The sequence below is a fragment of the Gymnoscopelus microlampas genome (assembly GCF_963454915.1).
Source record: "Gymnoscopelus microlampas genome assembly, chromosome: 13".
Taxonomy (NCBI): Eukaryota; Metazoa; Chordata; class Actinopteri; order Myctophiformes; family Myctophidae; genus Gymnoscopelus; species Gymnoscopelus microlampas.
The window spans coordinates 12,540,497-12,568,493 of NC_139950.1; the positions used below are offsets into that span (position 1 = coordinate 12,540,497).

The 27,997-nt window shown below is 41.4% G+C and overlaps 1 protein-coding gene across 2 annotated transcripts; it reads left to right on the top strand.

Moving 5' to 3' along the window:
• The first annotated feature begins 1,709 nt into the window (after positions 1-1,709).
• On the top strand, positions 1,710-27,690 carry ppp2r5d (protein phosphatase 2, regulatory subunit B', delta). Of its 2 annotated transcripts, none has more exons than XM_084077072.1 (17): positions 1,710-1,822; positions 3,208-3,294; positions 9,059-9,221; positions 10,073-10,272; positions 10,495-10,605; positions 11,968-12,060; positions 12,232-12,362; positions 13,026-13,085; positions 13,455-13,563; positions 13,745-13,798; positions 13,917-14,087; positions 14,904-15,031; positions 19,890-19,991; positions 21,002-21,074; positions 21,303-21,350; positions 22,237-22,347; positions 24,680-27,690. In XM_084077072.1, the coding sequence occupies exons 1-17, from the start codon at positions 1,790-1,792 to the stop codon at positions 24,818-24,820; spliced, it is 1,815 nt and encodes a 604-aa protein (XP_083933198.1). In that variant the 5' UTR covers positions 1,710-1,789; the 3' UTR covers positions 24,821-27,690. The 2 variants fall into 2 exon arrangements, with proteins under 2 accessions (XP_083933198.1, XP_083933197.1); XM_084077071.1 differs by having other exon boundaries at positions 3,208-3,282; positions 9,044-9,221.
• Positions 27,691-27,997: the final 307 nt, after the last annotated feature.

The following is a 27,997-nucleotide window of genomic DNA, read 5'->3' on the forward strand; positions in this document are numbered from 1 at the left end:
TAATTAGAAACTCTGCCCAGTAGAACACAGACCAACGCCAAAGTGGCAGTTTGTCTATTGCCCACACTCACTGCCAGGTTGCCTTTTTGGACAGTCAGCAGGAAAAGTGAACCGGTTCTTCCTTGGACCAGGACCAATGGCAGTGGTGGACAAAGTACTCCATCCTAGTAGGCCTACTTGAGCCAAAGTGATACTCCTGGTCAAATATTACTCAACTACAAGAGAAAGTTGCCGAGTCAAATTTCCACTTGAGTTAAGGTAGGCTACTTGAGTAGGAGCTTTAAAAAAAATACTTAAGTAGAACACGCTTTTTTAGAAATACTTGAGCATTCAAAAATAAGGATTAAAAAGTACATTTTCTTTTTAACATCAATGCATTGTGCAATTAACATTTTGACAAACATGTTTTATGGAAAGATTTTCCATACATTTTCCAAAGCTATAAATAATGGTGAAAATACCAGATTTGTACCAAATACAATGTGCACTGTAAGCTTACTATAAATGCAGTGGCGTCTAAAATACATTTGTCTTTGAAATGTAGTGGAGTGAAAGTCATAAATCCCCAAAAACACAAATACTCAAGTAAAGCACAGATACACAAAAAAGTTACTTAAGCAGTACTCAAGTAAATGTACTTCAGTCCTGCTGACAGTGACTGACAGATGGGGGGTGACGGTGAAATCATGCTCACCCCCTAGCACTCACCTCTCCTTGTATCACTTCTTGTACCTCACCCCCTAGCACTCACCGCTCCTTGTATCACTTATTGTACCTCACCCCCTAGCATTCACCTCTCCTTGTATCACTTCTTGTACCTCACCCCCTATGCCCTCACCTTCAGACTCCACCTCACCCCCCAGATGTATTTACACATTCACTTGTAGGATGTACATTACACCTACACCAGTGGTTTTCAAACTTTTTCAATGTTGCTTGATTCAGTATTTATATATTTGATATTAATTTTATCAGACACGCCCCCTTCCTATACAAACCCATTGTAACTTCAAGCTCTTTTAGCATTTTCACCATGTTGGATTCATCAAAAACACAGTCCTTGGTTCTGGTGACTGATATTGTCCTTCTAATGCGTGAGGGGGCCGTGTTTTTTCAATTACTCTTTTTCATTTATCTTTTTAAATATTTTTTTATGAAAAAAGCAGCATGTTAGACTTTTGATTTGATTGGTTGAATACTTTATTAACAGTTTGTAAATAGTACAGTGGCACCACGATTATACAATGATGCTAAAAGGATAACACAAAAAGCCCTGAGGGCTTGTTTCCATTTGTGGTCCTGTGTAGGCTAGTAGATGTTAGGTTGATGTTTAAGTGGTATCCTAAATACTGATCTGATCTGTTAAAGTTGTAAATTGCAATTGCAATTTATGAAACATATTGCAGACATAAGATTTATGAAAGACAAGGCTGCCGGGCATATCCTCTGGTCACAGGATTCCACGGGTCACCAGGTTGTGTGTAACAGCCAGCAGCATCGCCTCGCCCTTGTCATAATAAAACTCGGAAAAAACATCAAAGTAATTTCCTCATTGGCCAGGAGGACAGGAGGAGGTCTGCTTTCTGTCCAATTACAAAAATAAATGCCGCAGTTCGTCGCTAGGCAGGCTAAGGGCCCCGTCAACCAATCAGGTTCGTCCGAGGCGCAGAGCGCAGACAGACCGACGCAGCGAGCTGAGAGGAGCCGAGCGACAGCGTCTGAGTGCCGGGGAGCTGCTGACGGATGTCCCGCTGAAAAACCTCCAGCAGCAGCAGCAGCATCCATCACCATGAATAAGACCAAGAGCAAGAAGGACAATAAGGTGAACATGGACATGATGTTGAGTGATGATAACATGAACACCAGTCATAATGTGAAGGTTTGATAGCGTGACGGTGTGAATGTTAATATTAATGTGTTTTTATTGGGCATATGGAGCTAGCTATAGCGGGCTATAGCAGCCATATTACCCAGTTATAACGTTAATGACAACGGCAGGTTGTTGTAGAGTATGTTGCAATATACACATTATATTATTGCTTTGCATTTTTTTTATTTTTTTTATTTTTTTATGATTAGTTGATTTTTTTATTTTTAAGTAAATGTGCAATTACAAACGTGACGTGTTATTTTATTGGAGTATTTTATAGCTTTTAATTTTTTATTTATTTTTGAATTATTGTGTACACATTTCTATTTCATATACATTCATAAGATTTTTTTTCCATTTTATTTTGTATGGGGGGGAGGAACTGTTACTGTAGCTTGTTGATGCTTGTTATAAGGCCTGGCTCAGCTAAGCTAATACGTTAGCTGCATTAGTTGTGTTGAATCCAACATTCATTGATTGATTCATTGATTCATTCATTGATTCATTGATTCATTCATTGATTCATTCATTCATTCATTCATTCATTCATTCATTCTCATTCATTCATTGAGTCATTCCTTCATTGATTCATTCATTCATTGATCCATCCATTCATTGATTCATTGATTCATTAGTTCATTCATTCATTGATCAGGGTCCGAAGGACAGCTGGTCAGCATCACTTGATGAAGCCATGAATCCAGTGGTTAACAGAAACCCTGCACAATATATGATGCTACATCAGCTGTCTAGCTGTAAATCAACTCATATTTTATTCAGTGTTTGCTTAGATGTAATACCATGGTTAAATGTGCTGTGTGCTCTATTGGGGGAATGATTACTGTTATTTATCCTCAAATATATGCTATATATGATCTAATAATACCGTTTTACAGTATATATATCCTCAAATAACGTGTACTGTACTGTATAACTAATGAAATTCTCAATGAAGCAGTGTAGGCATCATTTGTGATGCTGCGTAAAATCCAACGTCAGCTTCACACCGTTTAGTCCAGCCAGAATGTATATTGTACATCTATATGTATATATACTACATATACCGGGGGTCTTCAACAGGGGGTCCGGGACCCCTAGGGGGTCCTCAGAGCTACTATAGGGGGTCCGCCAAATCTTTGTGTGATAGGAGGCTTTAGGTGTAGAGGGAAAAAATAGCACACTAAGTAAAAAAAAAAAGTGTAATCTGAAACACAATTTTATACAATAATAAGAGTAAGGGGTCCCTGTTTCATCTCTCTCTCAGCTAGGGGGTCCTGTTTCTGATATAGATGTACAGTATGTAACAGAGTAAATAAACAGTGTGTTGTGGTTGACAGGAGCCGGTGAAGGCTGCTAAGAGCAGCAGTAAAAACAGCGGCAGTAAAGAAACGCCAGCCGAGAACTCTGATGAGGTGAGTCTGTCAGTCTGACAACCTGTTTAGACATTTACAGATAAACCACTATATTCGATAGTAATCATTGCTATAGTGTGTAACATAGAGAATAATGTTTTAGGTGGGTTGCCAAATGTCAGCCAATCAGGCGAGAGTACCCATTTATCAGCTTAAATTTTATAGTGTTACAGTTCCAATTTTGTCTGCTCATTTATTTGTGTCATCATCACTTCCAATTTCATTTGTTTATCCTGTATCCTGTTTGAGTTCTCTCTCCTGATTGGATAAAATTGACATCCCGATCCAAAAATGCATTTTCTGTTTATTAAAGAGCTGGAGAGACAATCTGTTACTGAACAAACACTCTATAACGATGCGTACTATCAGTATATATAGTTATTTAACACCTATTTTAACAAAGGAATATCACTTACGCAACCTTTAATATACTGCATAAACTTTTATATTACATAGACTATGAAGACATTATATTACATACAGACATATCACATACTGAATGCACACGTTTTATCTTCTTTTTTTTATGACTGATAACTGGCCCTCATTAACGGTTAATTAACTGTTAATTAAAATGCACCATTTAGAATGGATTAATGTCTGTGACTCCCTCGGGTTTCAAATGAACACCCTGCCAGGACTGCATGTACGGCCATAAAACTGCTACAGGGAACACAGTAGAACTAAATAATGGTAAATGTAATCCTTGATGAGTAAATAATGGAGACTATTTGCACTGGAGAGGTTTGCTGTCACAATCTGCTGGGTCATCATGGATTAAACCATTCAATCTGGGAACGCATGTGTGTCATTTTAGATTTGAGTCATATTTAATATTTTGGCTGTTTAAAAATAGCAGATCTAAGCTCATAGCGCTATGAGCTTGTAGAGCTGCTATTTTTTTTAAATCGTGAAAATGTGTGCAAATCTTTGAATACATATATTTACATCCTTAACTCAAATATTTGCTTCTGCGGGGGTGGGGTCACTGGAACAACATATTTGGAGATGGGGGTATGCGGACAAATATATATCATTTTGACATGAAAAAGTTTGAGGACCACTGACATAGAAACGTTTTTCAGAAAACTGAAAGTGGGGTTATGGGGTGGGTATGGGTCTTGGGCTTCAACTCAACCGGGTTTGGGTTGGATTATAATTTTCAGGCCTCTATAAAGCAGTGTTTTTCAAACATTTTCATGTCAAGAACCTCCAAATTGACATGCATTCTGCAGACCCCTAACTGAAAATATTTTCTGCCAGGGAAATGTTTTCAAGATTTATCAAAATGTTTCGAAAATAGCCAATCTATAAGCTCAAAATGGGCAGTAATGGGACGCGTTGTGAGCTTGTAGATCGGCTATTTTCAGACAAAGTATAAATAAGGTTAAAATGGTTAAACTGCTCCTCGTTTGCTGTGGACCACTGGGGGTCCCCAGACCACACTTTGAGAGCCACTGCTCTAAAGATATGATCAAAATATTATTGTAATTTGTCGTATTGAGAAAACAGAAGAAACAGTTAATTTCCACAAACATATCACACTTAAGAACTCAAAGGCAAGAGTGTTCTTCAGTGTGCTTAGATTCTGTTCTTACGTAAGAACAGATCACAGCTAAGAAAGCATTGGAGTATACCAAAATCTTTTTGGGTTTAAGAAATGTCCTCTTAAGAACGGTTGCTGAATGAGGCCCAATGGCTTCTATTTCAGCATGCTCACTTCCTAGGACTGAAAGAGAAAGGCCGTAGTTTCAATTAGCTTGGAATTCCCATCAATGATGTCACTGGTAGGCAGGTTTCTGAACTGTCCACAGCTTTCCAATGAGACACAGAGTGAGTAGACAGAAATGGTACCATCTTATTATGAGCATTAGTGAGGACCTAGTATATGAAAATACGGTTTTAAATGGGTGACGTGCTCCTGTAAGTGTTATGTGTATAAGGTAGCTTTCAAATCAGTTTAACGGTTAAACGGTTAATTATTAACACAACATTTACATTACAGAGAGAGAGAGAGAGAGAGAGAGAGGAGGAGGCAGAGAGAGGTAGAGCAGACTCACACACTGTGTAACATTACGTTATACTGCATACATTATGAAGACATACTGTATTATATAACATCACATTGTATACATAGGCTACTGTAAAAACAAAAAGGAGGGAGACCACTGTAGCAAAACACAGTTTTAATGCCTTTTAACAGCGACTTTACAACTTTTGCTGAGGCTAAAGAACAAACAATTGCCTTAAATTGGCTTACAGACTACTCAGCAACGCGTTCGGAGAATATCTCTTCTTCAGGCAGCAGTCATTGCTGCCTGAAGAGGAGATATTCTCCAAACGCGTCTCCCTCCTTTTAGTTTTTGCTTCGATGTTTGCCTCCTTGGGTACTTTTTTGAACCCTGGTACTCTCCACTTTTTTGTGTGATACATATTGTTGCTGTCGGGCGGAAAACAACTATCTCTGTTTTTCAGCTTTTACATTCTCTTGAATAAATCAGTGCTAGTGAACACCCTTTACGTCTGTGTGTAGGTTTTACAAATATTGAACCAATGAAAAGTATTAACCAATTACATCCGGGAAAGCATCTCTGTCATTTTAGATTTCTGTGCTTATTCAAAAATAGCAGATCTACAAGCTCATAGCGTGGCACAGAGTGAATATATGTTCTTCGTGCAAATTTTTGAATACATATATTTTTAAAAGCGAGCATTTGTAAAAATATTTAGTTCCAGGGACCTCCAGAAGAGTTAAAAATGTTTTAAAAAACGTATTCAAAGATTTGCACAAATGTTCAAGATTTTTCAAAAATAGCAGATCTACAAGCTAGTAGCGCATGGTGCCGCACTATGGCCTTGTAGAACTGCTATTTTTGAATAGCCAAAGTATAGAATAATGGTTATAGCTCAAAACTAAAATGACACAGATGCGGTGATGATAATATAATCACACATTCAAGTATCTGACAATGTATAGTCACCATACCAACTTTGATGAGGCAGCATTGTGTTGTTTTAAAAACATGTACATTATCGCCTCGATCGCAATTATTGTGCATAATTGTCATAAGAGTTTCCATGCTGATATGTTCATCCATTTTCAAATTGCAGAAATAGCAGATCTACAAGCTCACAATGCACAGCAAGGCAACGTTTTGTGAGCTTGTAGATCGATTATTTCATTATTTCTAGTTTAATAAAAAAATTGAAAGTATAAAGTTAATAATGTCAGTCATTTCTTTGTATATTGAAGTTATTTGTCATATCTGCTCCAAGCAACATGTTGTTTACGAAGCCTAAAAGACAAACAGAAGTGTGTTTTTTTTTTTCAATGTTAATGCCAAAAACCCAATTAAATGATTAACCACAGTCATTTGAGTGACAATTAATCGTCAAGTAAAATGTCACGACGGCCCTAAATGTCCCCGTTACCTCTAAATGTCTCTGAAACCTCAGAGACATTTGGTTCCATTTGTACACTCTCAAGAGTTTTTTTTTTGTGGTCCTTGAAATTAAATTAAGTTTGAGAACTACTGTACCGTGCTACACTAAATGGAACAGAGCCTTAATTAGTATCATTGGGCCTCATTCACCAACCGTTCTTAGGACCCACTCACGCAGTTTTCAAAAAGATTTTGGCATGTACACCAAAGTTTTCTTAGCTGTGATTTGTTCTTGGGTAAGAACAGAATCTACAAACACTGAAGGGCACTCTAGGCACATTTGAGTGCTGATTATGTTTGCGCAAAATAACATTTTCTTCCGTTTTCTTCAATTCTACAATTGTATAATATAGGATTTAAATGACAATAATATTTTTTTTATCATATCTTTAGAGCAGCGTGGTTCTCAGCAGTGTGGTCTGGGGAACCCAAGAGGTCCTTGAGGGAGTTCTCGGGGGTCCACAGATAAACAAGGAACAGTTTAACCACTTTAACCCTATTTTATACCTTTTTTGGGGATAGCGCATCAAACTATTTACGACAACATTTTGATAAATCTTGAAAAAAAAAGAAAAATGCACAAATCTTCTATTATGCGAGTCCCTGGCAGAAAATATTTTCAGATGGGGGTCTGCAGCCAAATACCATTACATTTGGGGGTCCTTGACATGAAAATGTTTGAGAACCATTGCTTTAGAGTTTTCAACGGTTCTGAAAATTACACTAAAACTCGAACAGACCCGGTTGAGTTGAAGCCCAAACCCCATCCGTGTTTTTGTAGCCAGGTCTATGAAAACAAGCCCAAAAGAAGCAACTAGGCCACATGAGCACACACGCACACGCACACAGCTATTTGAAAATAGCCGATCGACAAGGTCACAACGCACTCACAACGCCTCACAGTGCGTTGTGACCTTGTAGATGTGCTATTTTTATTTGGCACCCATCTGCCTGTAGTAACTCTGAGGACCACCTAGGGGTCCTGGACCCCTGTTGAAGACCCATGATCTAGAATTCTAGAGGGATAACATTGCCTCTAATATTTTCTACAGATTGTTATTGATTTCTTGGTCCAGGTTTATATATTTCTGTCATTAAAGAGATATTTCACTTTCAGACATGTTTGGTCATTTTTACCACTCTGGCTTTTGTGTTTCACCACAGACCTTGATTCAGTATTTAGATATTTGATATTCATTTGATCAGACACGCCTCCTTCCTATGTAAACCCATTGTAACGTCCAGGTTAGATTAATTTAAAACACACGTTACTGCTTCTGGTGACTGATATTATCCTTCTAATGAGAAGGAATTGAAAAAACACTGCCTCTCACACATTAGAAGGACAATGTCAGTCACCAGAACCAAGGATGTGTGTTTTCAATTAATTTAACATGGTTAAAATGGAGATTGAAGAATATCAGATATCTAAATATTTAATCAAGCAACTTAAAAACTTTCTGGGGTGCAACACAAAAGCCAGAGTAGACGTTACAATTACCCCCAAGCGTTTTTGAAAGTGAAATATCGCTTTAAATCCCTTTCAGGTGGGGAAAGAAAGGCCATGTTTTATGGAATGTAAATTGAATGACATTTTTGCTGTTCACTGGTCTGTCTGGATGAATATAGGATGAATATAGTAACTAAACATTTTGGTGTTCATTTTTGTTTTGTTTTTTTATATATAATGTATTATAATGTATGGCTTGTGCGTGTCGTGCGTGCCGTGTGTGTTTGTGTGTGCGAGAGAGAGAGGGTTAGGGTTATTATAGACAGACAGACAGCAGTACATTATGAAAGCTACTGTAACAGCGTTATTGATCTGTTAGTCTATGAACGGATCCATGATGTGTGATCTGTATAAAAGGGACATAAAAAGAAAAGTAAAAAACAAAAAAATTTCATAACTGTGCAGTCCCCAAACCAAACGACAGCATTGCTTGTCTTAAGAACAAACAAATACCAAATACTAGAATTTCAGGTTCCCTTGCATCTATGCTGCCATACAAAGCCAAAGGGCAGTAACTACATAAATAACAGACAGACAGACAGACAGACAGACAGACAGACAGACTCAGTGTGCATGCGTGTGTGTGTGTGTGTGTGTGTGTGTGTGTGTGTGTGTGTGTGTGTGTGTGTGTGTGTGTGTGTGTGTGTGTGTGTGTGTGTGTGTGTGTGTGTGTGTGTGTGTGTGTGTGTGTGTGTGTGGTGTTGCATGAATCCCATCATATGTATGAATATAATAATAATGTTAATTGTCCATCAGTCCATCATATTCATATATATGATTAATACTTCTGTATGTTAATCATCACAAGGCCCAGCAGCAGCAGCAGAGCAGTAAGAGGCCCAGTAACAGCACCCCGCCTCCCACCCAGCTCAACAAGATCAAGTACTCGGGGGGGCCTCAGATCGTCAAGAAGGAGAGGAGACAGAGCTCCTCTCGCTTCAACCTGGCCAAGAACAGAGAGCTGCACAAACTACCTGCTCTGAAAGGTACAGGAATGTTGACAAAATATATACGATTATTTTATGGTAACTGGTGCCTATACTGTATATTGCGCCTTTATCCAAGGTGCTTTACAATGCATTACATTCACCCATTCACACTCATACACCGACGGCAGATGAAACCATGCAAGGCACCAAGCTGTTCATCAGGTGACTCTGCTCCTGTGATATTACAGATTATTATTTAAGCATTACACAGAATCTGAGATCACCCCAGAAGCAGAGCATACGATACAGAGCTATTGCATCAACATAGAACCCTTCAAGGGCATAACTTAATATGCAGATTAACATGCAATCCACAGAACATAAGTATCCATAGAAACAAACGTTTAAATATTAACCCATTCAAAGGCATAAGTTATACATAGATATAACATACATCATACAATCCACAGAATCATACATTTGCTTAAATGGCAGAGGAGGAGGCTGGGGAGGAGGAGGGGAGTTCTATAACACACAGCTGCAGGAACAGAGCTGTGACCAATGCTAAACGTGAAGAGAGAACAATGTTCTGCTTAAAAAGACCGCCTAATTGAACTTGTTAGCGAATGAGAATGGGGGGGAGACGTGTGAGGCTGAGCGTCTACACCTCCTGCCTTCCATGCCTACCTGAACTACCGATGTGCTCGATGTATCGTTGCTGTCTGGCAGAAACCTCCAAATCTCCATATTCTTGACTTTACTTCCACAAGCGACACGTTTTGAGCTTGGAGATCTGCTACTTTTGCCGTTTTTGAATTTTAATCCTGAAAAGTATATAATTTTTGGACATATGAAGTTTCCACCCGACAGAGACGATATAACGCCTCACTGACCTCCTGTCTCCTCAGATGCGCCCCCCATCGAGCAGGAGGAGCTGTTTGTCCAGAAGCTGCGTCAGTGCTGTGTCCTGTTTGACTTTGTGACCGACCCGCTGAGTGACCTGAAGTACAAGGAGGTGAAGAGAGCCGGTCTGAACGAGATGGTGGAGTACATCACCCACAACAACGACGTGGTCACCGAGGACATCTACCCTGAAGCTGTTATCATGGTACACACACGCACGCACGCACGCACGCACGCACGCACACACACACACACACACACACACACACACACACACACACACACACACACACACACACACACACACACACACACACACACACACACACACACACACACACACACACACACACACACACACACACACACACACACACACACACACACACAGTTTTCAGTCAGGTTTTACTGCGTTGTTTTATTGCAGTTTTCAATCAACTTGTTCCGGACACTGCCTCCATCGTCCAACCCGACCGGAGCAGAGTTTGACCCTGAAGAAGATGAACCCACACTGGAGGCTGCCTGGCCTCACCTACAGGTAACAGCACTCATGCACACATGCGCTCATTCATACACACACACACACACACACACACACACACACACATGTATGTGTGCGCAAGCACACACGCACAGACACCAGTGACAACACGCACAATAAGCTCATTCATCAAGTTAATAGAAGAACAACATATATATTTACCATATACATACTATACAACATATGTCGTAGCCCGTAGCACTTGACTTGACCTAATCTTGATGACCATGCAGGCATACCAAATACTAGGGATGCACTGATATGGAAATTCTTGGCCGATACGATGTTTAAACTAGAAAAAGTGCTCCTCGGAGCACAGGTCTCCACCAGGTCAGGTACGTTATTGTGGCCTCCTGGTGGCGCTATAATAGGCCCATGTGAAAAGGGTGGCATTTCTTCCTTGGCCTAGTGGGAATGTGTTTGTGACATTTCACGGAAATCGCAAGCTGCGTTCATGATAAGGCATTTTGTTCAAAACGGACCAATCCTGCACATTTTGGAAGCGAACCTTAGCCAATGAGGATGGAATATGGGAAATCGGACAGATCCGTGTTGATCACATGACTATAGAGATACTGTGTACCGATTTGCATGACGTTTGGATAAAATCTGTAGGAGTAATGTAAAAAAAATGGGTTTTGCACAAATCGTCCTCCAGGTGGCGCTATAACAGGCCCATGTGAAAAAATTGAGGCAGAGGTTCTGAATTGGCATCCAGGGAGTGTGTGTGCACAGTTTCGCAGCGACCGGGCCAACGGTGCCAGAGATTAGCTAGTAACACACGGACAGGACACACACACACACACACACGGACGGACGGACGGAGGGTAAAACATACTCTCTCGCCACGCCTTTCGGCCTGGCGGAGACAAAAAAAAATTAGCCGATAGCCGATACTGCTACTGATATTTGTTTATTTCGTTTTTGGTGTTATTATTTCCCCCTTTTGTGACAGTGAAATAAATACATCTTCATTATAAGAAATAACTCCAGAATCTAGAGAAACACAACATAATTGCCTCCTAACTCATGTAACTTTAACAAGCAAAAAAAAGAAAAAATCAACCGATGTTGACCGATAGTGGCAAATATCGTCTGATACCGAAATGTGGCCGATATATTGGTGCATCCCTACCAACTACCCTAACCCTAGTATAGATCCCTGGGAGACCTCGGTCAACTAAGTTTATAAAGTTTAAGTGGATATGGAAGTTTACAGTATGTATGTTTTCTCACTTTGGCAAAGCATTAAAAAGGTCTCTCTTATTTGTCTTTCTGTCTGTCTGTCTGTCTGTCTGTCTGTCTGTCTGTCTGTCTGTCTGTCTGTCTATCTTTCTGTCTGTCTGTCTGTTTCTCCAGTTGGTTTACGAGTTCTTTCTAAGGTTTCTTGAATCGTCCGACTTTCAGCCAAACATTGCCAAAAAATACATCGATCAAAAGTTTGTTATGTCGGTAAGTAACGCTGACCTTTCACCGTTAGCCCCTGACCCCCACCCCGACCCTAAGGTCGAACCTCAATATTGAGTGTGTTTGTGTGGATGTGATGTTTATTTTCACTAGTTGTCTTTAATCATTGTTACAGCATAGTGTGTTTCAATAACTATAATACAATCATGCCCCTAGCTGCTGGAGCTGTTTGACAGTGAGGACCCCAGAGAGAGGGACTTCCTGAAGACCATCCTACACAGAATCTACGGGAAGTTCCTGGGACTGAGAGCCTACATCAGACGACAGATCAACAACATATTCTACAGGTCAATAATATATCCCACAGCTAATAGATTAATAATATATTGTACAGCTAATAGATCAATAACATATTCTACAGGTAACAGATCAATAGGATACAGGTCCAACGGGTGCGTAACAATTGTGGGCACCTCAATGTTAAAATGGCCATTTCTTTCCAAAATGTACAAAAATAAATAATTTGTAAAATGGTCTGAAGTAATGTAAAATATACATGATTTGAACATGCATGGTACAGGGTTCCTGCGGCCCTGAAATTCCTGGAATTATTTTGAAATTAGAAAAACTTCCCCAGGCCTGGAAAAGGTTTGGAATTAATTAAATGCTTTGGAAAATGTTATAGGCCTACATTGTTTTTGGCTACTGAGTTTGTTCATAAAAACATGTCACAATACATGTCTATGTGAAATACCTGCGGCCTAAGGTTTAAAGTCACGTGACAAAAAATAATAGATTCTAGGATTGGCTGCGCGTGGGTGCACTCCGGAAAAAGACATTCTACAAGCTCACAACGCGTCATGTACCTGATACCGCTGGTGCTGTGGTAGCCTAGCATGCAGATTAGGTGACGGTATAGGCTACTTAAGGAAGACAATTGCCAGCAGTTAACGGTACTTCACACCCCATCAGATGTGCAACCCAACCCTGTCTCTCCATTCTCTTCCCAGGTTTATATACGAGACAGAACATCACAATGGTATCGCAGAACTGCTGGAGATATTGGGCAGGTAACACACACACACACACACACACACACACACACACACACACACACACACACACACACACACACACACACACACACACACACACACACACACACACACACACACACACACACACACACACACACACACACACACACACACACACACACACACATCAAAAACTGACTCCTTACCCTCCTTCAAAACCATCATAAAAGAGCACCATTGTATAATCGTACTGCTGTACTATTTAATACTGTTAATAAAGTATTCAATCAAAAACAAGCATGCTTGAATATACCTACAAGCACATATGTACACTGATCTCAGTGAACTTTAAATCTCTCCACCCCCCTCTCCCTCTCTCTCTCTCTCTCTCTCTCTCTCTAGTATAATCAATGGTTTTGCTCTCCCTCTGAAAGAAGAACACAAGATGTTTCTGATCAGAGTGCTGCTGCCACTGCATAAAGTCAAGTCTCTGAGTGTTTACCATCCACAGGTACAAACACACACGCACCCACGCACACGCACACACACACGCACACGCACACGCACACGCACACGCACACGCACACGCACACGCACACACACACACACACACACACACACACACACACACACACTTCATAATGCACCAATACGCATCCTTAAAAGATGTGTCTGTCTGTCTCTTTCCCTAGCTAGCGTATTGTGTGGTCCAGTTTTTGGAGAAGGACAGCAGTCTCACTGAGCCGGTGAGTAATGGGTTAATCGGCTTAATCTAGTAGTATGACTGTAGTTCTAACATGTTAATCACCCCTCCTCTCCTCTCCTCTCCTCTCCTCTCCTCTCCTCTCCTCTGCTGTGCTACAGGTGATAATGGGTCTGTTGAAGTTCTGGCCTAAGACCCACAGTCCTAAGGAGGTGATGTTTCTTAACGAGCTGGAGGAGATCCTGGACGTCATCGAGCCGTCAGAGTTTGTGAAGGTCCAGGAGCCTTTGTTCAGACAGCTGGCCAAGTGTGTGTCCAGCCCTCACTTCCAGGTGCACGCACACGCACGCGCACGCACACGCGCACACGCGCACACGCACGCACACACACACACACACACACACACACACACACACACACACACACACACCAGTGTTAATTTCGTCTACTAAATCTACGACGAAAAATGTTTGTCGACTACCTTTTTTTCGCTGACGAAAACTAAATAAAAACTAAGCTATGATGTCTAAAACTATGACTAAATATACTGACAATGTCGTCAACAAATAAAAACTAGACTAAAAAGTCATTTTATGCTTAGTTGCGTGCGGGTGTCGCACTCCAAAAATAGCCGATCTACAAACATTGTGAGCTTGTAGATCAACTATTTTTGGCACGCAGCTAAGTATAAATCAGGTATTTATGACGCCATCACGGTCCACCAAAATACATTGTATTCAACTGTAGTGCATCGCATCACCACGGAAAAATAGAATCAATATTCGGTTACTCATTGTCTATTTCTTGCATCAAATGTTTTCAAAAACATTCTTGAGAGCAATGTTTAGCTGTAAATGACATGGTGTGTTTGTTTACATGGCTGTCATGTTGGATACGGCACAAAATAAAGCAGTGAAGATTGAGTCTTTGATTAGACAGTGGTCTGCTATTGAGTTCATAGGTCATTATTAAAAAATTAGACACCACTGAATTCATTGATGGACCAATCAGAATCAAGCATTCAACCAAGCCGTGTAATAAATACGTTTTTCTATTGCATTGTTTTACTATTGTCCAAACGTGTGAAACTGTCTCTCTGTGTGTGTGTGTGTGTGTGTGTGTGTGTGTGTGTGTGTGTGTGTGTGTAGGTAGCAGAGAGGGCGTTGTATTATTGGAACAATGAGTACATCATGAGTCTGATCAGTGACAACGCTGCTAAGATTCTCCCCATCATGTTTCCTGCTCTTTACAAGAACTCCAAGAGTCACTGGAACAAGTAAGACACACACACACACACACACACACACACACACACACACACACACACACACACACACACACACCTCTGTGACAGGTGGTTTATGGTCACTAGAGAGTACTAGTAGAACATCTCCTCAGCCTGTCTTTTTCAAACTATATGCTGTCAGAGTGAAGCATGGGCTGAACGCTGAAACACAACAGTACAACAGGTACTCTGACAACAGGTGCAACAGGTATTGCATAACCGGGTGGTGCATGCATTCAGAATTTGCATTGTTCCTGACTTGCATCGCATATCCGACCGATAGGCCCATACTGTATGTAGCCATATATGGACATCCGGTTGTCCAGAACCGCTAATCCCACCGATATTGCCCATATATTGTACATAATATACATATACTGATGACATTAGGGCTCTCCATATAAGGGCATAAAAGGGACACAGGCAGACAGATACAGAGATCTCCATATATGGGCATAAAAGGGACACAGGCAGACAGATACAGAGATCTCCATATATGGGCATACAAGGGACACAGGCCGACAGATACAGAGATCTCCATGTATGGGCATAAAAGGGACACAGGCAGACAGACAGACAGACAGACAGACAGACAGACAGACAGACGTAGATAAGGTTACAACAGGTAATGGGTATTACAAAAACGGGTGGGGCATGCATTCACAACTTGCATTGTTCCTGAGTAGGCAGGTGGCACCGGTCTAGTTTGGCTAATTAGCAACGACGTCCTTTATGCTCCTTATAGGGAAATTTCCATATAAGGAAATCCTTAATTACGACACACATGTATAGCTTTGTCAGCCTTTATAAGCTGGTGCACACATCTAGAGGGAACATTCTCAAACACTGTTCAAGAGTGATAGACCGAGAGACAGAGGGGAGCAAAGAAAGACAGACAGAGAGAGAGAGAGGAGAGAGAGAGAGATGTTGTGCTGGACGGAGCCATTGAAAGACGGCGAAACATCTTTTCATCAGAAGAGAGGACCACAGTCACGCCTATGTGGTTATGCTACTGTGCCTGTGGGGCGCAAGGTTTACTTCTTTGGAGGTTTCCATAATTGGGAGGCCTACGACACGGGTCCCTTTGCAGTGCAGGTCTTCAACACAGAGTCTTTCTGCTGGACGACTTTGTCACCAGTCACAACTGGAGGAGAACATTCCCTTGACGACGTTACCTCCGTGCGCGGCCACACAGCTGTGCTGATAGAAGATATAATCTACATCTGGGGTGTGATGGTGAATTGGGAGATAATAAAAAATAATGAAGTATACTACTGGTGTAGTAATAGGGACGGCGACAACATTCTTTACGCATTTGATGTCCACACCCACAGATGGTTCAAGCCCAAGGTTTCTGGAACCGTTCCAGAGAAGAGGTACTACCACTCAGCCTGTCAGGTCATGTATGTCCATGGAGGACGCATATGTATGACTGAAGAAGACACTAATGACATATACAAGTTGGACACCACCACAATGGTCTGGTCGTTAATTGTCGCCGGAGGTACTCCACCACCTGTTTCATCACATCACTCTGCCACCATCATTGGGACAAAGATGTTGGTATGTGGTGTAGGGCACCAGCACAACAACATCAGAGTGTTTGACACAGAGACCAACTGTTGGCTGAGCACGCCTTCTGCACAGCTTCCAGAATTTCTCTCCTTGCTTGCAGCCTTTGCCTACAATGGAGAGCTGTACATATTTGGCAACTGCTACCGCCAAAGAATTACGTATTACGGGGGCTTCAATAATCTGTGGAAATTCAATTCAGAGACCTCCTCCTGGACGAATGTTGAGCCCAAGGGAAAAGGCCCGGATTGGAGTGGTCGTGCTGTTGCCACCACAGCACGACCACTCCAACCCACCATGCAACCATGTTGCATGGAAAGAGGGACAGACCAACCGACTAAGCCTCATGTAGGCCGACCCCCTGGGTCTGGCAAAAAACAATACCACGCATCACTGCAGGGACCAGATAAGACTAATAAAAGGACAGCAGCATTTATCTCGATCTAAAGACTATCTAGGGACGAAAGTGTCCACTTTCAATTTCTTTCTGTAGGTCCTTCCAGTCTCTGGCTCAAGCAGATTGAAATGACGACAAACCGAGCGCAGAGTTTGTTTTTGGAACCTTCAACAGAATCAAACGTGTCGTACACAGCAGATGACATAATTATGTAAGAGTTGATAATGATACAGCAGAAAACCAAGGAGAGTTTTAGCATATTAATGTGAACCAATGAATATTTCGACAGGTGTAAAAAAAGACAGCCCTTAACATTGTTCGTCCACAGTAAAACCAAAGGCGAAAACATTGTAATTTCAATGATTGGCAGAGATAAGAAAAGTAAAAAGTAAGTTGAAACATTACTAAATAAAATGGCTGAATGTGCTGTGTTCTGACAGATAATGTTGAGTCAAATTGGTGGTCATTACTGTGACTCGAGGGGAAAGGCTTCCGTGAGCTGATAGCTGGCATATCCAGAATACACCGTGCCCTGTCGCCAAACGATGACAGCGCGACAAGAGAGAGAACGTACCGTTAACCGGAACGATCGCCCCAAAAACACACTCACCCCCAATTTTTACTGAAGTTATGTTTAGGAGTACCTGGTGGCGACCGTTTCCAGGTCGCCGGATTTGATCGGGGGCGACCGTGTTTTGGGACGAGCATTCATGTATTCGCTGAGGTAACCGGAACGCTCTGTAAGATGTTATAAAAGTTTATATCCAGGCTATATAGCTACATATTGTTACTATTATTATTTGGCATCGGGAAGGAGAGCTGAGTCTGATATCATTCTTCCTAATTTGTCAAATGTAGGCCTCGTTAGTTATAGGCTGCTGTAGCCATACAGATTACAAATGTTCTGTGTTGATAAACATATGTATACAAAATAAAGTCTCATTTTTATTATCATTAGGGCATTGATGCAAATTCTAAACATGAAGGCTGCAGTTGTGGTGTTTAAAAGACAGCGCAGTTTCCCTCTCTTCTCAACTGCACAGCAAAAAAAAGAGAAATAAAGAAAAGAAAAATCCCACGTCGACACGCAAAATATTGTATTAAAAAAAATAGTCGTTCCCATCCCTAGTCTAGTTATAGTTTCATGTATGAATAATGCCATAGGTGTCAAAGAACATAATTAACTGATCACATGTTTCTTAGAAAAGGATTGAAGCGTTGGAACAAACCCTCAGTCATTGGGTTTTGCCATAGATGATTTTTTTCTCATGTGAATAATGTTATCAATTGATATGGATTCATTTATACCTCTGATTAGATTAGATTATTTGATCTGAGATGGGAGTTCAATGATCTGTGGAAATGAAATTCCAAGGCCTTCTCCTGGGAGAATGTTAAGCCCAAAGGGAAATTCCCTCCTTGTTGGTTGGGTAAAATTTGCTGTTGGTGTTGGAGATCGTATCATCATCTTTGGAACACGACTCATTGTACATATCTTGCGCCTAAGTCCTAGTGTGAAGACTTTATGCAAGCCAGCTGTTATTCAGTACGGCCTGGAGAAAGTCAGGACTCCCACACAGCGTCAGGTGGGAACTGGCAGCAATGACAACGGCAACAGATAACAGTTTAATAGAAAGAAAACAAAAATGGATGGTTGGTTTGCTGGTTGGCTGGCTGGCTTGTTGGCTGAATGGATGGATGGATGGATTTACTAAAAAGTAAATGAATGCTGGTTGAAGTTACATGATTTAATATTGTGTGCGATATGAAATGTAAGCTTACCTTAAAGGAATTGTAGGGAACATTAAGCCTAAATTTAAAAAATATTTATATATATATATTTTGCATTTTCTCCCCTCTATCAGCCACTATATAATGATGCTGGGGTGTTTTCCTGCATTGAAACACAGTACTCTTTCTGAAATCCGTATTTTCCCTACTGTTTATGCTCATGTTGTTTATGTCCGGTACGTAAATTAACGCACGCATGTGCGTGTCCGTGCGCGTCCGTGCCCGTATCAACTTTTTACTTTCGGTATTAAAACGCTCTCAAACTTCGTTTTTGAGGCACAGAATTTACTTTTAAGATAGCGTGTGGATATAATTTAGTTGTTTAACTTCATATATGTGGTCAATTTATCATGAAAGAGCCTATTTAAAAATAAAAATTCAGAGAACCGTAGGGGCGGGCAGTTCCGCGAATTGTATCCGTATAAGGCAACCTATTTTGGGCATGGCTCATTTAGATGTCCCGCCCTGCGTCACCCCCTGGTGGTCGGGGAAACGAACTGCTGGAGTGGCGGTGTTTGACAACAGTTTTTTTCTTTGATTATGTCTGAACTCGTCTACAATCCCTTTAACCCATTTGAACCTGAGGCCGATTAAAAAAATGCCTTCTTAAATCCTGACTCAAATATTTATTCAAAAATGACAACAAATGTATGTTGCTGTATACTGTACATAGCAACAAGAACCCCAAAAGGAGTTCCCGTCCTGAAAGGTATAGTTACAAATCGAGGTTCCCGCCCAAAAAGGGGTTGAATACAATCGTCTTTGTTTAGATAGCATCCCTTCACTCAGCATGTATTCCATAACAAACAACAACAAACAAAACAACACAATTCAGAGCAGTGTTGACGGTATTGCATTGTAATGCGTGGACACATGGACTGACATGTAGAGATGAGTACCGAACTTGGTACTTTTACCGGTACCGACCCAAGGATGTGTGTACTACAGAGTACCAGTTCACGGGCGATTTAAACAATTTGGAGGTCAACTAACCCTGCTGAGGAAGCTCTTAGAAGGCTCACGTTCCCTGACTTTGCTGTGATGTTTCTGATCTAAGATCAGTGTAATAACAGTGTGTTTGCGTTTCAGAACCATTCACGGTCTGATCTACAATGCTCTGAAACTGTTTATGGAGATGAACCAGAAACTGTTCGATGACTGTACACAACAGTACAAGGCTGACAAACACAGGTAACTCTCTCTCACACACACACACACACACACACACACACACACACACACACACACACACACACACACACACACACACACACACACACACACACACACACACACACACACACACACACACACACACACACACACACACACACACACACACACACACACACTCAACTGACTCTTTTCAAGCTGACTACTAACATTGTTGACCACATGAACCCTAGCACCCCTATATTGGGTGGAACATTTCCCGAAAATAGCCAATGGTGAAGATCTTTAGTGTAGCCCATAAGAATAAGGTCAGCTTTGTATCGGGCTCACTAGTGGTTTAAGTGGTAATAGCTCTACATTTCTAGTAGAGTTCTCAACAGGCCTGAAAATTAAGGCTTGGCTCGACCCAGCCCAAGTAAGGTGAAGGCTGAACCGGGCCCAATCTGACCAATTACCATAATTGTAGGCCAGAGGCCCAATAGCCCAATGGTTCCTCCGCCACCTGTGTGTGAATGCATGTGTGAATGTGTGTGTGAATGCATGTGTGAATGTGTGTGTGAATGGGTGCACATTGTGAAGCACTTTGGATTTACCATTTTACTGTATAATGTTTAGGTGCTTTTACTTCAATACTGTATATTCACACTCCACTACATCTCAGTGACAAATATTGCACTTTTTACTTCACTACAATTATTTGACAGCATTAAGTTACACATTACTTTGCAGATTTACATTATTATTCCAAAATATGTGTACATTAACCGCTTACTTTGACTATAAAAAAATGAAGCATACTGTCCGTGAATACAAAACGTTCCTCTGCAACGCGGTCTGAAGTCATTCTGTCCTGTCTAGACGTTTGTGCATTTTGTGACTGATTTCCCATTCATTGCTTCTGCAGTACATTAAATCATTAAGAGCATTTTTCTGTTTTTTGTCTTGGAGATCATTGGTCATTGTATATTAAATAATAATAATAATTTAATTGTGTGTGTGCGTGTGCGTGTGTGTGTGTGCTGTTTCAGAGAGAAGTACAAGCTGAAAGAGAGAGAGGAGATTTGGCATAAGATTGAAGAACTAGCCAGACACAACCCCCAGGTCTGTCTGTCTGTCTGTCTGTCTGTCTGTCTATAACCAAGCACAACATTAACATTTTTAATTATATTGATTGATTTATTGTGTGTGTGTGTGTGTGTGTGTGTGTGTGTGTGTGTGTGTGTGTGTGTGTGTGTGTGTGTGTGTGTGTGTGTGTGTGTGTGTGTGGGTGTGGGGGTGTGGGTGTGGGTGTGGGTGTGGGTGTGTGTGTGTGTCCTTTCCCTCCCCCAGATACATAAGCTCCACCCACTCCGCCCTGGACTCCACCCACAGGAAGAGGTTAGTTCAGACTTCCTGCCTAAAACTGATCTGAAATCAGAAGACAAAACTGCATTCATGCTATTCACACAAAATGCAACCAAAAGCCACAATCACTATGAATTATATCACAAAGAAAAAAAGCTAAATCAGTGGTGCTCAAACTTTTTCATATTCAAGGACATGAAAAAGTCATACGATGCCATACAGTATTGTAGGCAGCTGTCAGATCCACAAGGACGTCTCTGGCCTTCTTCTTAGTCGAAACGCTGTCCTCGATGTGTTGAGTCATCAGAGCGACTTGATCTACAGTCGATCTTCCAGGTCGCAAACCGGCCTGCTCACAAGGGAGCAATGGGTCAACAATCGGTTCGACGCCGGCGTAGATAAGGTGCTCGAGGATCTTGAAGGGCATACAGAGCAGGGAGATGGGATGATAGCTCTTATCTTAGGATCCTCTTCTTAGATCTTAGGGATCGCCACAACTAGGGCTCTTCTCCAGATTTTGGAGATCTTGAGTTGGCGCCAATGGAGTCAGGACCCGGAGCTTTTCCTGGCTTTAGGTGCTGGAGGGCGGCAGCAAACTCCTCTGGTGTGAATTCACCGGAGACGTTAGCGCTGCCAGGTGTTGGGACACTTCTTTTGCCACGAGTTGTGCTGACTCGCAGTATTTATCCTCATATAGGCTACCCCATTTATCACAAATTGTGATGTGATTTTATTTGCAGAAATGGGCCACTGTGCTAAATAACACACACACACACAAAGCACCTTGAAACTGTATGTCCAGATTCAGAACAGCTGACGTGTTCCTCTGTGTGTGTGATCACGATGTGTGTGTGTGTGTGTGTGTGTGTGTGTGTGTGTGTGTGTGTGTGTGTGTGTGTGTGTGTGTGTGTGTGTGTAGTACATGTTGTACAGTGACGGCGGTCTAGCGTTGTACTCCATGGAGACAGACACTCCCACGGCTGAAGACATACAACTGCTGAAGAAGACTGTAGAGAATGAAGCCACACCGGTAACACACACACACGCACGCACGCACGCACACACACACACACACACACACACACACACACACACACACACACACACACACACACACACACACACACACACACACACACACACACACACACACACACACACACACACACACACACACACACACACACACACACACACACGACATGGACTTATACTGTATGTTGGGGTGTTTACTGTTTAAGTGAGAAAACAATGTTGCACATTAAGCAAATCATCTGGGGACCCCCATAATCATTTGGGGACCCCCCTGCGTCCACAGGTTGAGATTCACTGTACTAGAAATTTGACCTTGCGACCATCGGGCATCATCACTTATCAACCAGTTCTACCCAACCCACAGGGTGTAAATGTCTCAGTAAAGGTAGGGTATAGAGTGTTTGTTCAGAAACATGAGTCTCGATGTCTCTCCAGCTCTTTAGTAAACATAAAATGCATTTTCAGGTCGGGATACCAATTCTATCCAATCAGGAGAGAGAACTCACACAGGATGAACAAGTGCCATTGGGAGTGATGACACAAAGAAATGAGCAGACAAAATTAGAACTTGAACCACTATAAAAGTTCTTCTGATTGCCTGGAATTTGGTCACCCATCTGAAAATGTATTTTCTGTTTATTAAAGAGATGGAGAGACGGGGAGACTCCTGTTACTGAACAAACACTCTATAGCAATGATTACTATCAGAATATATTGCTTTAACCTTGTAACAAAAAACTGAAATAACCAAAAAATATCACTTACCTTTAACACTAACAAAGTAACATTGTATTCACAAAAGAAATGTTACTTTGTTCATGTGTTAAAGCTGCAATCCATTACTTTAAGTGTATAATGTTATCTTTTTATGATAGAGCATGTTAATACAACAACATAATTAACACCACTGTGGTGGTTGTAGTTGGTTCACCTGCTCTTCTATTGAGACATTAAGATACTGTGGTCTGGGAAGACACCTACTGGTTGGCAAGTGGTACTGCATCAAACTCAACTCTCCTTCCCAAAGGTGCTCTCTGTTATAGCTCAACGGCAGAGGTGGACAGTAACTATTACTACTATTACTTGAGTGCTGTACTAAAGTAATTTTTTTGGAGTATTTGTTGTAGGTTTTATGCTGGTGACTTTCACTCCGCTTAATTTTAAATAGAAATATTGGTTCTCTTGACCCAAACGTAGAATTAACATTATAATATGACGTTATAGGCGATAATTTCATGTATTTTCTTAAAAACACTGAAAATTGCTGATCTACAAGCTCACAAGCTGTAGATCTGCTCTCTTCACAGTTTTAGCATGACATCATTACGTGACAAGGTATAAAATAGCGCTTTAGTACTTAATAATAAAATAACTCGGCTAGTTTGTATTGATGATGTTGCGGTCACTTTTAGTTCTGGTAGTTGTTAGTAGCAGCCAATGGTTACACAGTAAAACATTTATTTGAATCTGAAGAATGCACAAATAGAGCCTTTGGTTCCATTTGTACACTCTTCCGAGTTAAATATAGATACTTGTCCTTGTCCCTTTTATGGGCATAAATCGAGATCCCTGATGTCAGTATACAGGATGGACCTGGATGCCATATATGGATGGACCTGGCCCCTTTTGTGCCCATATATGGAGCTGAGTGATTTGTTTACGTTTAACTATCAATAAATAGAAAGATCATAAAATCCATAAAATCCTAAAGTGCAGTGAATTAAAACTGAGCAGCATATTAAAAACAGTAGCATCCAGCATTTATCAAAACAGATAACATGGCAGCATGACATACTGTACAGCAGCACAGCAAGGCAGAACAGTGAAAGTGCATTTATTGGGGCACAAAGTTCACCGGTCTAACAAGAAGCTGCTTTTAAGCCTTTCGGTTCTATATGGACCGCAGCCTCTTGCCCGAGGGGAGGGGTTCAAACAGCTTATGGGCCGGGTGAGTGGAGTCCTCCACTATATTTGCATATACAGTGAAATGAGGTATCTGCATTTAACCATCCTAAGTAACAGTAGCAGTGGGTGCTATGGGGGTATAGCACCTCGGGGAGCAGTTAGGGGTTAAGTGTCTTGTCTCAGGGACACCTCGACAATTTGCTGAGGTCTGGAATCAAACCTGAGGACTTTCAGTCCCAGGTTTGAAAACCATTCAAAAAACCATTCAGCCATGTTGATATTAAAACAAAAAATCGTTAGTTGCAGCTTTACTGTAAAATATATAAAAACATGCTTGTTTACGACATACAGTAAGTACTATTTATAACGTTATTGTATTATTTCCAGCGTTTCAAATGATCTGTCCTCACTGTGTTCGCCAGGGAACCAAGGAGGTGAAGAAGGAGAACAAGGTGATGATGAGGAGGAAGTCGGAGCTTCCTCAGGATGTTTACACCATCAAAGCTCTGGAGGCTCACAAGAGAGCCGAGGAGTACCTGACAGCCAATCAGGAGGCTCTCTGACCCTGCAAGGCCTGACTCCTCCTCCTCCTACTCCAGGGAGTTTAACGGAAAGAAAGACTCCTTATTGGACAAGGAGTCTAAACACACAGAGACTCCACATTGGACAAGAGGGCCACCAGGGGAAGTTGACCCTGGAATGACCCTGGAATCATTGGGTGCACTCGTTTAAGGACACCCGCTGCTCTGGCTGGTCACTTGACAAAGGGCGCAGCGTGTCGCAGTAACTGAGAGCATAACCACTTTAGCCCCAGCGTCCATATTCAGGGGGGAACATTAGCCAAAAATAGGCGATCTACAAGCTCACAATACGTTGTTTGGGTCCCTGGCAAACGTCAGATGTTTCTTTGGGAACCACTGCTGTAGACATGATATCCAAAGTGCTCCTCCGCTCCAAAAGCACTGTCTGTGGACACGGCCCTTAAAAAACACTTAAACCCCAGGATCCACATTCTGAGGGAAAACGTCCCCATTTGCTATTTTCTTACAAAGATATTTAATGTAGAGCGAAAACAGAAAAGTCCCTGAGGAACTGTGGTCAATCATATAGGGTTTAAGTGGTTAAAGAGTCCATAGGACCATAGCAGCAAAAACAAACCCGCCTCTAAACGTAAGTATTTTACTTTTGGGAGTTTTCCGCCGCCATGTGGACTTTTTTATGACCTAAGTGGAAGGGTCTTTGTCCACAGAACGTGTTTCCTAGGATGCCGCTGCTCTCGCTGTACTTGCTGCTCTTGGTTAAAAGCACTGTTGTGACGAGCTGTGTGACTCTGAGCATTGCGCTGAAAAGTTTGAGAATATTTATGCACGTCTAAAAAACGCTAGAGGAATGTGTTAGCGATGCATTTTGTTAGTGACGGATTGTGTTGGCGTCGCGTTTTATTGGCGGCATGTTTTCTGTTCAAAACTGTTACTTGTCATTATTCAAGTTCAAAAATAGCAAAAGTAGAAGATCGACAAGCTCGAAACACGTCGCTTTGTGCTTCGAGCTTGCAGATCTGCTACTTTTGATGCTTTTGTGTCAGTGTGTAGTATGATCAAGTAGGGTGTTCATTTGCGAAAAAACACAAAAAAGTTAAAACAAGATAAGAGGTTTCTGCCCCGACAGCAGCGATATATTGAGTAGGTGTTCACTGAAATGAGATCATTCTTTCATAAAGAGGTTTAGATTGAGATGGCTGCTTGTCCATGCTGATTCAGAGCCGGCATGCGATTTTTAAATCGAGCGCAAACTCCGCCCAGCCGGTACGTCAGCACCCGTCCTGCCCCCCCCCCCCCCCCCCCCCCCCCCCGGGGAGACCCTTAAACGAGTGCCGCGGCGTGCACCCACTGATCTGGGGTCAGTGTTCTAGGCCAGGCGGATGGATGATGTCATCATCGCGCGGTCGCCACACAGGACACAAACTGACCCCTCGTCAGTGTTTAGCCACGGTTTCCAGGGCAACTTCACTCCGGAGGCCCTGCCTCTTCACCTCATCAAATCAAATCATGTGCTGTCCGCCTCCTGACCAATCAACCCCCCCCCCCCCCCCGCCACACAGACACACACAAACACACACACCCCAAAGCTGTCTGTGTGGCATACACACACACACACACACACACACACACACACACACACACACATGCATACACGCACGCACGTGCACAGATTGTATTACCGTTTTTTGTTTGTTTGATTTTTGTCTGTGTTGCCATGGGGATGGCATCAGTGTTACTGCCGCTCACCGAGTCACATGTCACTTAGGGCTGTCGTCACATTTTTGTTAATGATTAATTGTTCTACAAATAATTGCGATTATTTATTTAATTGTGTTTTGGGCATCGAACATTGGAACATATATAAATGAAAAATATGTTTCTGTTTGGCGAAATATACAAAGACATGACTGACAATGACCTACTATCAAAATAAGTAATGCAAAATGGCCAAAATATTCTAAAATGTCAAAAAGAGACGATCTACAGTCTCACACACCTACTGCCTCACGTCTTGTGATGACTTGAGATCTTGTAGATCTGCTATTTTGGCTATTTTAGAAAATGTATGAACATTTTTCACATTTCTTTAAAACCTTTTTTCAAAACCTTTTGCCCCAAATAGGTACCATAACCATGTTTAAAGTGGTTCAAAGAGTGTGTACAACAACGACATGGACATAGTAATGGAAATACGACTTCTACTACGATATCTGTTAAATGTTTAATACAGATGAATGGAAACGATTATAACGATTATGCAAAAATAATTGCGATTAGGTGAATATGTAATTATTCCTCTGCCTTCCCACTGAGGATGCATAGAGAGACCAAAGGAAACCATGCAAGGAGAGAAGGAAACAAGGAAATATCTTTTAAGACCAAATGAGCTTGTGTCCTCTGAATCGTCCTGTTTCTGATGTTTCCAAATTTACATTTAAAATGGCCAAACATATTTACATTTTGGAGTAAATAGATTTAAGTGGCCAACATGTATCTTAAATATCGTGAAAATATATTCCCATGCTCCAAAATATATTTTCAAATATTTTTTATTTTATAATATTTTTCAGCCTAATTTCTGTCTTTATTTTTCTTGTGGAATATATGTTATTATGTATATTGTATGTGTTTTTTTTTTTTTTTAGTTTGACCAGTTAGCTGAGTGTCTGTGGCTTGGTGAACTGAACGCAAAACAGCCTGTGTGCATAAACGTAAGCCTGACTTAATTTACGGCGTGACGCGCCAAAAATCTAAATTATAAGCTCACAACACGTCGCATTCAGTGATCTTATATAGATCGGCTACTTCCAGTCCATTAAGTTGCATAAAGTAGGCAGTAGTTAAAAGCTGCCATGTGTTTCCAGGTTAAAATCTGCTACATCTGGGTTTAAGTTCTCAGTCGATCACGACTGATTTCAGTCATTTGGATTCCATAGAAGCCAGCATGTCTTCTATGGAAGCATGTTGCGCTGCGAAAATAGCCGATCTACAAGCTCTCAATGCGTTGCAGATGCATTGAGAGCTTGTAGATCGGACACTATTACTAAAACAACATTTTACATATTGAGTTAATTGTTAAAAACAAAACAACAAAAACGTGTGGAGGGCTTATTTCACACTCTTTCACAAATCATATATTAGGGAAAAAAATCTGTTGTTTATTTAGCTTTAATCCATGAGTGCTAGTCGATAGCGGCG

Excerpts from the sequence above, each read along its gene's own strand:
- ppp2r5d (XM_084077071.1), top strand. The coding sequence starts at position 1,790 with ATGAATAAGACCAAGAGCAAGAAGGACAATAAG. Across the intron at positions 13,086-13,454 it reads CTGCTGGAGATATTGGGCAG|TATAATCAATGGTTTTGCTC; the intron begins GTAACACACACA and ends CTCTCTCTCTAG. Across the intron at positions 13,564-13,744 it reads TGAGTGTTTACCATCCACAG|CTAGCGTATTGTGTGGTCCA; the intron begins GTACAAACACAC and ends CTCTTTCCCTAG.